Here is a 15295-nt window from a genome sequence, read left to right as displayed (position 1 = left end):
ACCACAAGTAATGTTGATTCTTCACATGTTGCTGCACCTCCTACTATTAATGGTAAAATAATTGGTGTTGGCAATGTTTCTACTCCTAGTGCAAAGCGTACAAAACTGCCTGAAATTGCTAAAACTGCTGAAATTGCTTGTGATAAAGCTGCTGAAATTTTTTCCAACCTTGGGGATGATGATCCCATTGCTGTAGCTCATAATGATTTAGATTTTGATGATTGCCACATCTCTGAAGTTATAAAGTTCTTACAAAAACTTGCTAAGAGTCCTAATGCTAGCGCTGTAAACTTGGCTTTCACAAAACATATTACAAATGCTCTCATAAAAGCTCGAGAAGAGAAACTAAAACTTGAAACTTCTATTCCTAGAAAGCTAGAGGATGGTTGGGAACCCATCATTAAAATAAGGGTCAATGATTTTGATTGTAATGCTTTATGTGATCTTGGTGCAAGTATTTCTGTTATGCCTAAGAAAGTATATGATATGCTTGACTTGCCACCATTGAAAAATTGTTATTTGGATGTTAATCTCGCTGATAATGCTAAAAAGAAACCTTTGGGGAGAGTTGATAATGTTCATATTATGGTTAACAATAACCTTGTCCCCGTTGATTTTGTTGTCTTGGATATTGAATGCAATGCATCTTGCCCTATTATATTGGGAAGACCTTTTCTTCGAACCGTTGGTGCTACTATAGATATGAAGGAAGGTAATATTAAATATCAATTTCCTCTCAAGAAAGGTATGGAACACTTCCCTAGAAAGAGAATGAAGTTACCTTATGATTCTATTATTAGAACAAATTATGATGTTGATGCTTCGTCTCTTGATAATACTTGATACACACTTTCTGCGCCTAGCTGAAAGGCGTTAAAGAAAAGCGCTTATGGGAGACAACCCATTGTTTTTACTACAGTACTTTGTTTTTATTTTGTGTCTTGGAAGTTGTTTACTACTGTAGCAACCTCTCCTTATCTTAGTTTTGTGTTTCGTTGTGCCAAGTAAAGTCTTTGATAGTAAAGTTCATACTAGATTTGGATTACTGCGCAGTTTCAGATTTCTTTGCTGTCACAAATTTCGACCTGCCTCCCTGTAGGTAGCTCAGAAAATTAAGCCAATTTACGTGCGTGATCCCCAGATATGTACGCAACTTTCATTCAATTTGGGGATTTTCATTTGAGCAAGTCTGGTGCCATTTTAAAATTCGTCAATATGAACTGTTCTGTTTTGACAGATTCTGCCTTTTATTTCGCATTGCCTCTTTTGCTATGTTGGATGAATTTCTTTGATCCATTAATGTCCAGTAGCTTTATGCAATGTCCAGAAGTGTTAAGAATGATTGTGTCACCTCTGAACATGTTAATTTTTATTGTGCATTAACCCTCTAATGAGTTGTTCTAAGTTTGGTGTGGAGGAAGTTTTCAAGGATCAAGAGAGGAGTATGATGCAATATGATCAAGGAGAGTGAAAGCTCTAAGCTTGGGGATGCCCCGGTGGTTCACCCCTGCATATTCTAAGAAGACTCAAGCGTCTAAGCTTGGGGATGCCCAAGGCATCCCCTTCTTCATCGACAACATTATCAGGTTCCTCCCCTGAAACTATATTTTTATTCCGTCACATCTTATGTGTTTTGCTTGGAGCGTCGGTTTGTTTTTGTTTTTGTTTTATTTGAATAAAATGGATCCTAGCATTCACTATATGGGAGAGAGACACGCTCCGCTGTAGCATATGGACAAGTATGTCCTTAGGCTTTACTCATAGTATTCATGGCGAAGTTTCTTCTTCGTTAAATTGTTATATGGTTGGAATTAGAAAATGATACATGTAGTAAATTGCTAAAATGTCTTGGATAATGTGATACTTGGCAATTGTTGTGCTCATGTTTAAGCTCTTGCATCATATACTTTGCACCCATTAATGAAGAAACACCTAGAGCTTGCTAATTTGGTTTGCATATTTGGTTTCTCTAAAGTCTAGATAATTTCTAGTATTGAGTTTTGAACAACAAGGAAGACGGTGTAGATTCTTATAATGTTTACAATATGTCTTTTATGTGAGTTTTGCTGCACCGGTTCATCCTTGTGTTTGTTTCAAATAGCCTTGCTAGCCCAAACCTTGTATCGAGAGGGAATACTTCTCATGCATCCAAAATCCTTGAGCCAACCACTATGCCATTTGTGTCCACCATACCTACCTACTACATGGTATTTCTCCGCCATTCCAAAGTAAATTGCTTGAGTGCTACCTTTAAAATTCCATCATTCGCCTTTGCAATATATAGCTCATGGGACAAATAGCTTAAAAACTATTGTGGTATTGAATATGTACTTATGCACTTTATCTCTTATTAAGTTGCTTGTTGTGCGATAACCATGTTTCTGGGGACGCCATCAACTATTCTTTGTTGAATTTCATGTGAGTTGCTATGCATGTTCGTCTTGTCTGAAGTAAGAGAGATCTACCACCTTATGGTTGGAGCATACATATTGTTAGAGAAGAACATTGGGCCGCTAACTAAAGCCATGATTCATGGTGGAAGTTTCAGTTTTGGACATATATCCTCAATCTCATATGAGAATAATAATTGTTGCCACATGCTTATGCATTAAAGAGGAGTCCATTATCTGTTATCCATGTTGTCCCGGTATGGATGTCTAAGTTGAGAATAATCAAAAGCGAGAAATCCAAAATGCGAGCTTTCTCCTTAGACCTTTGTACAGGCGGCATGGAGGTACCCCATTGTGCCACTTGGTTAAAACATGTGTATTGCGATGATCCGGTAGTCCAAGCTAATTAGGACAAGGTGCGGGCACTATTAGTATACTATGCATGAGGCTTGCAACTTGTAAGATATAAATTACATAACTCATATGCTTTATTACTACCGTTGACAAAATTGTTTCATGTTTTCAAAATAAAAGCTCTAGCACAAATATAGCAATCGATGCTTTCCTTGTTGAAGGACCTTTCTTTTACTTTTTATGTTGAGTCAGTTCACCTATTTCTCTCCACCTCAAGAAGCAAACACTTGTGTGAACTGTGCATTGATTCCTACATACTTGCATATTGCACTTATTATATTTCTCTATGTTGACGATTATCCATGAGATATACATGTTATAAGTTGAAAGCAACCGCTGAAACTTAATCTTCCTTTGTGTTACTTCGATACCTTTACTTTGATTTATTGCTTTATGAGTTAACTCTTATGCAAGACTTATTGATGCTTGTCTTGAAAGTACTATTCGTGAAAAGTCTTTGCTTTATGATTCACTTGTTTACTCATGTCATTACCATTGTTTTGATCGCTGCATTCATTACATATGTTTACAAATAGTATGATCAAGGTTATGATGGCATGTCACTCCAGAAATTATCTTTGTTATCGCTTTTACCTCGCTCGGGACGAGCGTAACTAAGCTTGGGGATGCTGATACGTCTCCGACGTATCGATAATTTCTTGTGTTCCATGCCACATTATTGATGATATCTACATGTTTTATGCACACTTTATGTCATATTCGTGCATTTTCTGGAACTAACCTATTAACAAGATGCCGAAGTGCGATTCTTTGTTTCTGCTGTTTTTGGTTTCAGAAATCCTAGTAAAGAAATATTCTCGAATTGGACGAAATCAACGCCCGGGGTCCTATTTTGCCACGAAGCTTCCGTAAGACCGAAGAGGAGACGAAGTGGGGCCACGAGGTGGCCGGACTCACAGGCAGCGCGGCCCAAGCCCCGGCCGCGCCGGCCTGTAGTGTGGGCCCTCGTGCCGCCTCTTGACCTGCCCTTCCGCCTACTTAAAGCCTCCATCACGAAACCCCCGGCATCGAGAGCCACGATACGGAAAACCTTCGAGACGCCGCCGCCGCCAATCCCATCTCGGGATTACGGAGATCTCCTCCGGCACCCTGCCGGAGAGGGGATTCATCTCCGGAGGACTCTTCACCGCCATGGTCGCCTCCGGAGTGATGAGTGAGTAGTTCACCCCTGGACTATGGGTCCATAGCAGTAGCTAGATGGTTGTCTTCTCCTCATTGTGCTTCATTGTTGGATCTTGTGAGCTGCCTAACATGATCAAGATCATCTATCTGTAATACTATATGTTGTGTTTGTCGGGATCCAATGGATAGAGAATACTATGTTATGTTAATTATCAAGTTATTACCTATGTGTTGTTTATGATCTTGCATGCTCTCCGTTATTAGTAGAGGCTCTGGCCAAGTTTTTGCTCTTAACTCCAAGAGGGAGTATTTATGCTCGATAGTGGGTTCATGCCTCCATTGAATCTGGGACAGTGACAGAAAGTTCTATGGTTGTGGATGTGCTGTTGCCACTAGGGATAAAACATTGATGCTATGTCTAAGGATGTAGTTATTGATTACATTACGCACCATACTTAATGCAATTGTCTGTTGTTTGCAACTTAATACTGGAAGGGGTTCGGATGATAACCTGAAGGTGGACTTTTTAGGCATAGATGCATGCTGGATAGCGGTCTATGTACTTTGTCGTAATGCCCAATTAAATCTCACTATATTTATCATGTCATGTATGTGCATTGTTATGCCATCTCTATTTGTCAATTGCCCGACTGTAATTTGTTCACCCAACATGCTTTTATCTTATGGGAGAGACACCTCTAGTGAACTGTGGACCCCGGTCCTATTCTTTACATCGCATACAATCTACTGCAATACTTGTTTTACTGTTTTCTGCAAACAATCATCTTCCACACAATACGGTTAATCCTTTGTTATAGCAAGCCGGTGAGATTGACAACCTCACTGTTTCGTTGGGGCAAAGTACTTTGGTTGTGTTGTGCAGGTTCCACGTTGGCGCCGGAATCCCTGGTGTCTCGCCGCACTACATCCCGCCGCCATCAACCTTCAACGTGCTTCTTGGCTCCTCCTGGTTCGATAAACCTTGGTTTCTTTCTGAGGGAAAACTTGCTGCTGTGCGCATCATACGTTCCTCTTGGGGTTCCCAATGAACGTGTGAGTTACACGCCATCAGGCACCTTGGAAGACACCAGAGTGCGCAGGCACCTAATATAATTTGGGTTACTTGTAACCATCTCTAAATTTAGTAGACTACCGCAATAGAAATATTATAGGTAGTATCATGCATTTCATGCATGGAAAATGCTGATGTGGTAGTGTAATTAAGGATGAGAGAGAGGATATCATTGGTATATACCGTATCATAACACATACTACTAGAAAAATTTAATATCAAGTAAATCTTGTACATATATTTGCATTGAGATTCTACAAATCAATTAATATAAGAAGACTATGATACTAGTATATGATACCATGCATTCATTGTGGAGATAGTAACATGTAGTAGTATATGCATTGTGACTAGTCGTAGAGGGTATGTATATTGAGTCGGCTTTTATTTTGTTTTGGATAAACCGGTTTTAGAGGCCATCTAGGTGGCTCTAAAACCCATCTAGGAAAACAGCAAGACACCAAGGCGGCTCTAAAACCTATCTAGGGTTTCGTTCCTCTCGTCGGAGACGCTGCCGGTCCGCCTCCGGTGGCCTTGGGGCCTTGGAAGCGTGACAGATCGCGGCCTCTCGCCGGCGGGAAGGTTTCAGTTCTTCGTTTGGTTTATTTTTGGTGTCTTCTTCGGGTTGGTGAGGCGGCGGCTACTTCGTGAAATCAAAATAAGGTCCTCCCCGTCCTATCCACGCTTCAGTGGTGCATCTAGCGCCGGTGAAGGGCGCATGGAGTTGTGTGTCTGGCGGATCTCCCGTGATCCGGTCATCTTTCGTGTTCGATTGTGTGCTTTCAGGTCAGTCTCTTCCGATCTACGGTTGTCATCATTGACGATGGTTGTTGCTCTTGTGCGCTTGTCTTTTGGGGCCTTAGCACGACGATTTCCCATCTGTCTACTGCAACAAGCTCTACTATGTCTTACGGATACACTTGGCAAGTTGTGAACACCATCAAATCCCTCGCACCCGTCAAGTGCTTTCGTGCGCCGAGCGCATGGAAAATACACATGCATAGGTGACAAATATACGGCAAAGAGTCGTTGCCGGGTCTTTGCCATGTTCGGCATGGACTTTGCGGTGTCTTCCACACACGGCCACACGCGACAAAGGCGATTTTTCTAAATAATACACTTTTCTTTATTAATTCTAGAAATAATATTCGTTTTTCACTTTTTACAAGAATAATACACCATCAGGATCCACCAACCCGAATTTGAAATACCGGGGTTCAGAAACCCGAGTCAAAGGGAATCTCGTCCTGCAGCCAAAAGTCGGGGTCGCAGAACCCGAGTGGAACCTGTCGACCACGCGCGGGCCGTGTCGGCATGTCGGCTGGGCAGTAGGAGCGGCTGTCGGTGTGAGGAATCCCGAGGAGAGCGAATCGGGTTCCCTGACCCCGAATCGCGGCGACTATTTAATTCGGCCGAGCCGACGCTCTCTTCTTCCTCCTCGCTCACAGTTCATCTCTTCTCTCTCTCTCTCTCTTGTTTGCTCTCGCAACATTTTCTCTCATTTGTGAGCGATTTGTCCAGGCATTTTTTGTAGTTTGACCACCAAATGTTGTAGAATCACCTGATCTATAGATGAGTTAGTTTTTGAGGCGTTTTGGTGGAGGTGTTGTTGGAGTAGGTGGTGGTGGTGGTGATGGTAGAGGAGGAGCTGGTGGTGATGGTGGTGTTGCTGCTGGTGCAGCAGCTGCGTGATGGTGCAGCTGCTGCGTGGTGGAGGAGCTGAGGTGCTAACGGAGGTGTTTGGCATGCTTCAAGGGTAAACCCTAGTTCCTGATATTAGATGGTATAATCATGCATGTTGCGTTCGTTAGTTTCGCAAATTAGTTACTGATATAGGTACCGGTAGAAAATATTTATTTAGGACTGTAGGTGCTATATTTTTTTGACGAGTCTGTAATTTGTATAGGTGAGCAGATATGTCAGATAGAGTAAAATTCGTTGTCTACTTCGGTAACGACACGGTCCGAACAACTTCGATGGGAGCTGATCTGAGCGAGTTTCAGTTTGAGGAGTTGCATTTGTCAAACCCAAAAATATGGCGAGTTAGTCAGTTGAAGGAATGGTTGACCGTGAATTTCGGGCTTAATCCCGAAGCATACACTGTTGGTGTGCATGCTTTGTGGAGAAGCTTAAGTACCCAAATTTTCTGGCGGATGAAGCCGATTGAGCGGACCTCTTAGTGGGTGCACTGGTTAGAAGCGTGCGAGCGCAGGGGAACTCACCCCATCGCCTTAATGCTTCCAGAGGCGAAGGAGGTCAATTCCCACGAAGGCGAGGGTGGGTTCCATCCATGCCAGAGTATTCAAAGTTCTGATGGTGGAGGCATCAGTTTCCAATCCGGACAGAGTAGCCATGCAGCTGGTGGGCACGATGGTAGTGTCGAGCTTGATAGCGAGGATGAAGAAGAAGAGCAGATGGAAAATATGATGGACGAGGAAGACGAGGATGAAGTGGATGATGAGGTTGACTTCGATCAATCTGATGGATCCGATAATTCAGATGACAACGAGGAGGATCCGACCCCCTCTTCTTGGAACTATTTGTATGAACCATGTATGACTACTATTTGTATGGACCATGTATAACTACTATTCCTACGACTCATTACTATGTACGAGAGACATATTATTATTGCAACATTTCAAATTCAACTTCAAGCGATAATTAAGATACAACTTACTACTGCAACATACCTCTCTACTAACAAATTGAACGGTACACCAACGCTACAACATACTGCAAGATCCATGACTACTGATAACTACAACACTAAGAACATAGCACACCCTTGCCCTTGCCCTTCAAGGATGCAGCTTTCATGACCTTGGTGCTAGGCTCGAAGTCGTCGTCCGAGTCGACGACCGGCGGTGCAGCACTCTTGCCCTTCGACGCAGCAGCTTTCTTCGCCTTCGTGCTAGGCTCGAAGTCGTCCTTCGAGTCGACGACTAACGGTGCAGCACTCTTTCCCTTCGAGGAGTTGGCACTCTTGCCCTTCGTCGATGCAGCTCTCTTTGCCTTGCTGCTAGGCTCAAAGATATCATCGTCGTCCTCACTCTCAGCCGCCCACCGTGCTGGACATTTCAAATTCCTTTTCCTATCTTCTTCATTCTTCCATGTTAGTGTCTTCCACTTCTCATTAAACCTGATAAGCTCACACCTTATTTCACGTGGGCTGCGAGCAGGCATCTTCTTGACTGGATATCCATAAGACCAAGTCTTAAATTCCCTACCCACCTTACGGAGCAAGGCGTCGCTACTGATGAACTCCTCGAATGTCTCTACCTTACTCTCCCTCATCACATAGCGGGCACTGTCTAGAAGAGGTTTGGCCATGAATTCGTTGAAAAGATGGGGTAATTCTTATATGGGGGATCCATCTTCTTAAGAGAATACACTAAAACACAAGGAAACAGTGTGGGGTTTTTTAGGCTAGAAGGGATGAGTTTCGGCGGGAAGATGTGAGCGGGAAAATTGGGTGGGAAAAAGTGGCGGGAAATTTGGGCGGGAATAAATGGCGGGTAATTCCGGCGGGAAAAAATGGCGGCGAATTTTTGCGGGAAACAATTGAGCCAAAATTTCGGACACAACATATTTGCGGCAAATTCAATTCAGATTAATACTACAACTGAAATTGAGATACATTACAGCTGAAATTAAAATACGGCTTATCACTACAACGGAATTTAAGATACAACGAAACTAAAACTGAAATTAAGATACATCACACTACTTTTCCTGCGTCCACCGTGGCCATTTTCCGGACTTGTCGCCTCGTTCTTCTGCCGCTTGCGCCTCAGCAGCTCTTTCCCTTAGTCACTTCTTTTCCACCTCACGAGCCTCCCTGCGCACCTCTTCCTCTGCAAACCAACATGCAGCCTCATTATCCATCCTCTTCTGATTCACCTCGTGATTTCGAGCTTGTTCCGCCCTTAGTTTTTGGATCTGCCTCTCTCGCTCTGCTTTAGCATTAGCACGAGCCTTTTCCTGACGCTCCTCCTCAAAGAACGTTGCCCACGCACGCCTGTGTTTCTCCTCAACCTCCTGGCGCGCCCAATCCGGCTGCTCCGTGTCTATCCAGTGAAACCATTTGCATAGGGGCGGGGGAGACTGCAACACAAACAGTAACATTAAATCACATTCATAAATATATTTATGCCTAAGTAAAATTATGTCAAAACATACCGGCGGCCTGGTGGACGACGAAGCTGAACTTCGGGGTGGATCATGCTCATAGTTCGCACACATGAAAAATTTCATGCCAAACTGATCGCAATTGGACCGCTGGGTAATACAAGGGAAGAATGTTCACATATCCATGCCCCATATTGATTTTTAGAAATCCACCACCTGCTTAACCTTCGCAAGACGGCCGCACCAACACCGCTCCACTCTCACACCCGGGGGCAAACTTGCAGCCTTAGCCTTCGTCGGCCTAGACTCCTGGTCAGAGCACGGCACGCTCATGGTAGCTAAGTGTGAGACGGCAGGAAAAAGAGGGGGAGAAGCACCTGTGCAGCGAAATGTGTCGATCCCTGCTTTTTATAGGCAAAAATTTGAGAGCGTGGCGGGATAATATGGCGGGACTGCGGTGGCGACAAAATATTGGCGGGAGATGGTGGCGAGAAGGGTGGCGGGAAGGAGTGGCGAGAAGGCCTGGAGGGAAACACGACAGTGCGAACGGCTGGAGAAAAAAATGGAGCTGCAATATATTCGGGTTTACTAGACCTGAATTAATTAAATCGGGCTCGCCTAACCTGATTCCCTAATATTGGGTTCATCATCCCCGATTTCTTATTTTGGTTTTCTTTAATTTTTTCCAACGCACGGTAGAACATATACTTGGGTTTAAATACCCCGATTCAAATATATCGGGCTACTCTGCCCCGAAATTCCTATACTTGGAGAACCAACCTGAGGTTGGGTGGTTAGGAGGATGGTTGTACCCCCAGCCCACCAGAGTTCAAACCCCAGGTTTGACATCTGTGTGTCTCATAAAGGCGGAATATTCATTCAGTGGGAGGCGACATTCCCGTCGACAGCGAGGCGCCTGTGGTGACTTCGTCAATTTCAAGATCCATTCCGCCGGCTCAGTCTTCCGGAGGTGCTCATAGGGGTAGGGGTGTGCGTGTGTGCGTTCATAGGGGTGAGTGTATGCGCGTGTATGTGAGCGTCTGCGTTTGTACTGTGTTTCTCAAAAAAAAAAAATTCCTATACTTGGGGTAGTCTGCCCCGAATTTTAAAAATTGGGTTCGAGGCCCAACGGTGTATTATTCCTGTAAAAAGTTAAAAGGGAGTATTACTTCTGGAATTAATAAAGAAAAGTGTATTATTTAAAAAAAATCGCCGCGGCAAAGAGTTTATTTCCGGACCTTCGGGTAGTGGGCTCATGGATATGTGACTTGACGTCACGGATGACGCTTGAGATTAGAGACAAGGTCGCCCTAGGATGCTCTGCAGCTCCAAGGTAGCTTAAGATAGAATTGTTATTATTTCAGCCAAGCCTCGTGGTTCTTGTGCAGCCTCGTATGTAGCAAAATCTTCACAACCATCAGTTCGCCCCTATATATAAAGCTCAAAAGTATAACCCCAAAAGTCTGGGACATAATTAAGAGCACATAGCAAGAGCAAGATATCGTAAAGCAGAAGAAACATGGCGGGCGAAGGAGATCTGAAGCTGCTGGGCATGGTGGTGAGCCCATTCGTAGTCCGTGTACGCATGGCGCTGCATCTGAAGGGCGTGAGCTATGAGTACATCGAGCAGGACCTGTTCAACAAGGGCGAGCTCCTCCTCAAGTACAACCCGGTGCACAAGAAGGTGCCGGTGCTCATCCACAACGGCAAGCCCATCTGCGAGTCGCTAGCCATCGTGCAGTACGTCGACGAGGCGTTGGCTGCTTCGAGCCCCTCCATCCTCCCCGCCGACCCCCACGACCGCGCCGTCGGTCGCTTCTGGGCCGCCTACGTCGATGACAAGGTTTGCAACGTTATTCCCAAATTCTCTCCTCTTCTTTTGATGTTTCAGCAGCCGATCGTTAATAATTGCTTGTCGTTCTCACAGTTCTTCCCGGCATGGATAGGCATTATGAGGGCGGAGACGGAGGAGGACAGGGCCAAGAAGATGAGCGAGACGGCTGCGGTGGTCGAGCAATTGGAGGCGGCGCTGGCCCAGTGCTCAAACGGGAAGGCTTTCTTCTCCGGCGACTCCGTCGGGTACCTTGACATCGCGGTCGGATGCAATTTGTTTTGGCTGGACGCGATGCGCAAGATGTTCGGTGTGGTGGTCATTGACGCGGCCAGGACTCCAGTTCTGGCCGCCTGGGCGGACCGGTTCAAGGAAAGCGATGTGGGGAAGGAGGTCTTGCCGGATGGAGACATCGCGGTGGAGTACGCTAAGAAGATCCAGGCTTACCGGGCTGCTGCCGCAGCTTCCAAGTGACTGGTTTCAGTTCAGCCCCAGTAGTTTCGATCGATGAATCGTGAACTGGAAGGTCTAGCTCACGCAATAAAGAGTAGGAGTACTAGTTTGCAGCTTCCGTAGCCTGAGAGCATAAACCACATTTTGTTTAAACTGTTTAAATGCCCTTGACCTGGATTCTATTTCTAGTGGCGTTGTTTAAAAGAGAATGTTTTGGATGGGCGAACCAAATTAGTAGTACTATTTAATTTTTGGATGATTTTACCTCTCATTACCTATGCCATGTAGGGCCAAGACAAAACAATTATTACTAGGGATGAAAACGAGGCGGAAGACTTTTTCATGAGAATACATAAACAAAACGGAATTATGTTTTTTTTGTGGAACCGAAAAGAATTTCCTTTGGCGAAAACAGAAACGGATGGCCTCTTTCCAATGAAACAGATGCAACTATGGAAATTCTATTTCCGACTAATATGGAATTTTCTTTTTAGGTTCGGTGTGCATGACCCAACCCACATGGCCAAGTGACCTCGTCAAGCTGAACTGTCAAAGTGGCCCGTCCCAAAACAATGGGTTTGAGGAAGTTTCCACGGTTCGACTTCCACCTATTCTGCAGTATGTTCCATGGTTCGACTTCCACCTATTCCGCAGTATGTTGCCTTCATATCATTTCTCTCATCATAAATTTTTGGTGGGGACGTAAGAGAGGGAGAAGGAAGACACATTGGGTGTCATGGGAGGTCATGTGCTCGCCGAAATACTCTGGAGGCCTCGGCTTTCGTGACATCGAGCTCTTCAATCTTGCACTGCTAGCACATCAGGCATGGCGGCTCCTTCAGAACCCGGAGTCCCTGAGTGCAAGGATCTTAAAAGCTGTCTATTTTCCAGAGACAGATTTCTTAGAAGCAAGTTGTGGGTCTCACCTTCGCAAGTTTGGCGTGCCATGATCGAGGGAAGGGACGCAATGAAGCAAGGTCTTATTCGATGAATTGGCACCGGAGAGAGTAGGCATGCATGGAATCAGAATTGGATCCCACAAGATTTTATGCTCCGCCCTTTGGCATGCAAGAAAGATGACCCTCCGATCACTGTCTGGCAAGACGCCACAAGAACAACCTCAGTTTAGATGGCACATGTACCTTCCACAACGTTTTCCACTACTTTTCATCCCTTGCTTGATTAGAGTCAGCCGATCTCCCCTCAAGCCAGTCTTCTCGCCTCTGCTTTGTTGTGATAAGTAGAAGGTAGACCGAACGGACCGTGAGGCATCTGTTTCGCTCGTACTGCCTCGCCAGTTATCATCAAATCGACGTGAGCTCAGCGGAATTCTGCAAATGGCCTCCACGTCCATGGGGAGGAAAAAAAATCCTCAAGGGCCTGCTTGTTCCAGGACAATGAAGACGCATTAATAAAGTCACTGACCGTCCCTACCTACTGGGGATGTACGACACCATCGCCACATGGCAGAGATGAGCAATTGCATGGTGTGTGGCGCTGCTGACTCTTGGAGGCACTCACTAGTCGATTGTGCTATGTCGCGATGTGTATGGGCGCTTGTCAATGAAGATATTACCCAACATATGTCAATGACAACGGAAAGTTCAGCGAAACAATGGATGTTTGTCATGATGGAAACTCTAGGTCAAGATGCGTTTGTGGAGATGACAGCTACTCTCTGGGCCATCTTGTATGCTCGACGCCGATTGATCCATGACGGCGAGCAGCAGAGTCCGCTATCAATGTTTTTGTTCGTTCGCAGATTTCTGGACGACCTCACACTGGCTCCTAGGCCAAAATCGGAAGGGAGTCAGGGGGTTGTGGCCCCAGTCCCCAAATGGACCACACCTCCCTCTGGCCATGCCAAGATCAATGTGGATGCTGCCACATCGAAGACGGGCTAGGGAGGTGCAGTGGTGGTCGTGTGCAGGGATGAATCGGGGCTGTTCATGGGGGCCTCGGCAATGGTGATCCAGGATGTGGGCAGCCCGGCCGCACTGGAGGCTCTCGTGTGTCGCGAGGCTTTAGTGTTAGCACGAGACTTGAGCCTGCAAAAAATCTGCATCGCAACGGACTGCTTGGAAGTTGCCCAGAACATTTAGAGACCATATGCTGGTGAGTATTGTGCAATTGTCCAAGAAATAAAGGAAAGCGCTGGCCTGTTCAGTATGGCAGCGTTTAGGCATGAGGGTAGAGCTTCTAATACAGAAGCACATCGACTTTCTCGTAGCTCTGTTGACCGTGAAGTCGGTCGAAGGGTGTGGTATCTGGTACCACCCCTGGGTTTTTATATCTCTATGAACATTACTTCTGATTAATAGAGAGCGGTCGAATTTTCTCAAAAAAAAAAACCTATTCTGCGGTATCTTTACTATTATATTCGAGTTGGTACGTCGTGAAAAATGTTTGATGTCAAAGATCAGGATCATCTTGGCCGTTAATCGTATTAAACGCCTTCCGCTTGATATCTAACCGTCTGTGCTCTACTCGCATCAAAATCTCCTAAGCGCCAATCGATTTCCAAAAATCGTCATACCAGATAAGGAAGTATACTTGGCTTATCTCCTAAGCGGCCAATCAATTTCCAAAAATCCTCATACCAAATAAGGAAGTATACTTGGCCTATTAATCATGAAATCCCTACAGTTAAGTAAACGAGGAGTATTATTAGCGAAATAGTGGAATAGCTACTCCAGGAGAGAACAAATGGGCAACACATGGAACGCAATCACGATATATGGTTACCACGCATGTCCTGCCACCAATTCTCTCGATATGTCCCTAAAACAAAGATCGCCATTGTCATCTCCTAGGAAGTTGTTGCGCTTCGCTTCTCAAGCCGGAATTAGCGGGGTGGAGCAAACAAAATCGTCTGCCAATTTTCTTGCCCTGATCCGATTTGCTTTTTCCTAGCACCCACGTGCCCACCTCTTTTTTTTGAGAGAGAACTTCGGCGCTTTATTGATTAAGGAACATCAATACAGAGTACTGCCCGAATATGCTCCGGGAAAACATCACAGTAAACATTACATAAACCAGGCTCACTAGACCGAGCTAAACTATGCGCCGCGCCATTTAACTGTCGCCCACGTGCCCACCTCTGATGTGCTCCCTCCCCTGACCGCCACCTCGACGTCGCCATTGATGCGCCTGCCTCCGCCGAGGCGCTCCCTGGCCACACCCGCCGCCTCGATGTCCCCAATTAATGTCGAGTCTGCACACCCGCGCCCCGGCCACCATCCCTGCTCCCACGAACGTGGGTACCTCAGCCGCCGCGGCCTCGCATTCAAGGACCAAGCCACCTCCCCATGGTCACGGACTCTCCAGTTACGTAAATGATGAGCCGGCAATCCTTCTCCGCTGGCACACGCTGCTAATTCCTCATCACCGACCAATATGAGATCTTCACTTGGCGGCCTCACTGTCACACTGCCTCCAGGATCTCTATCCTCAAGATGCGGGTGCAGCAGATCGGCCAGCAGCACGATAGGTGCAGCCAACCCCAGGGTCGCACCAAAACCTCCAAGAACTGCATTGAGGCCGCATCCTCTAAGGCTCTAGGCCTCCTTTACATTTTTTTACATCAAGTTGTTTTACAAAGAACTGATTGGTGGTGATTATTTTGTGGTGGTCTTCCGTGCTGGATTGATGAAATCGATACAATTCTTATTTCCTCCATCAACCTGGGAGATGATTTTTTATCGCCTACTTGGTAACACAATCTATCTGAATCTGGAAACTGCATTCACTGAAGGTACATAAGTGACAGTGCTACAGGTGATGGTGATGCCAACTGCCTGCAGCAAAGCAGGACGTGGTAGAGCAGCTGCGATGCAGCAAGGCTGACACAGGAGCTAAGCA

The 15295-nt window shown here is 45.5% G+C and overlaps 1 protein-coding gene across 1 annotated transcript; it reads left to right on the top strand.

Moving 5' to 3' along the window:
- The first annotated feature begins 10552 nt into the window (after window positions 1–10552).
- Window positions 10553–11665, top strand: LOC127317970 (probable glutathione S-transferase GSTU6). Its single transcript, XM_051348576.2, has 2 exons — window positions 10553–10993; window positions 11078–11665. Exons 1-2 carry the CDS (start codon window positions 10670–10672, stop codon window positions 11453–11455), a joined length of 702 nt encoding a protein of 233 aa, XP_051204536.1. The 5' UTR covers window positions 10553–10669; the 3' UTR covers window positions 11456–11665.
- Window positions 11666–15295: the final 3630 nt, after the last annotated feature.

This window comes from Lolium perenne, chromosome 7 (genome assembly GCF_019359855.2).
Source record: "Lolium perenne isolate Kyuss_39 chromosome 7, Kyuss_2.0, whole genome shotgun sequence".
NCBI lineage: Eukaryota > Viridiplantae > Streptophyta > Magnoliopsida > Poales > Poaceae > Lolium > Lolium perenne.
Note: the sequence above shows the minus strand (reverse complement) of the source record. Positions and strands in the feature narration are given on the sequence as shown.

Bases quoted from the DNA above. Each gene is read 5' to 3' on its own strand.
- LOC127317970 (XM_051348576.2), top strand. From the start codon at position 10,670: ATGGCGGGCGAAGGAGATCTGAAGCTGCTGGGCATGGTGGTGAGCCCA. The intron at 10,994-11,077 runs GTTTGCAACGTT...TCGTTCTCACAG, and splicing joins CCGCCTACGTCGATGACAAG to TTCTTCCCGGCATGGATAGG.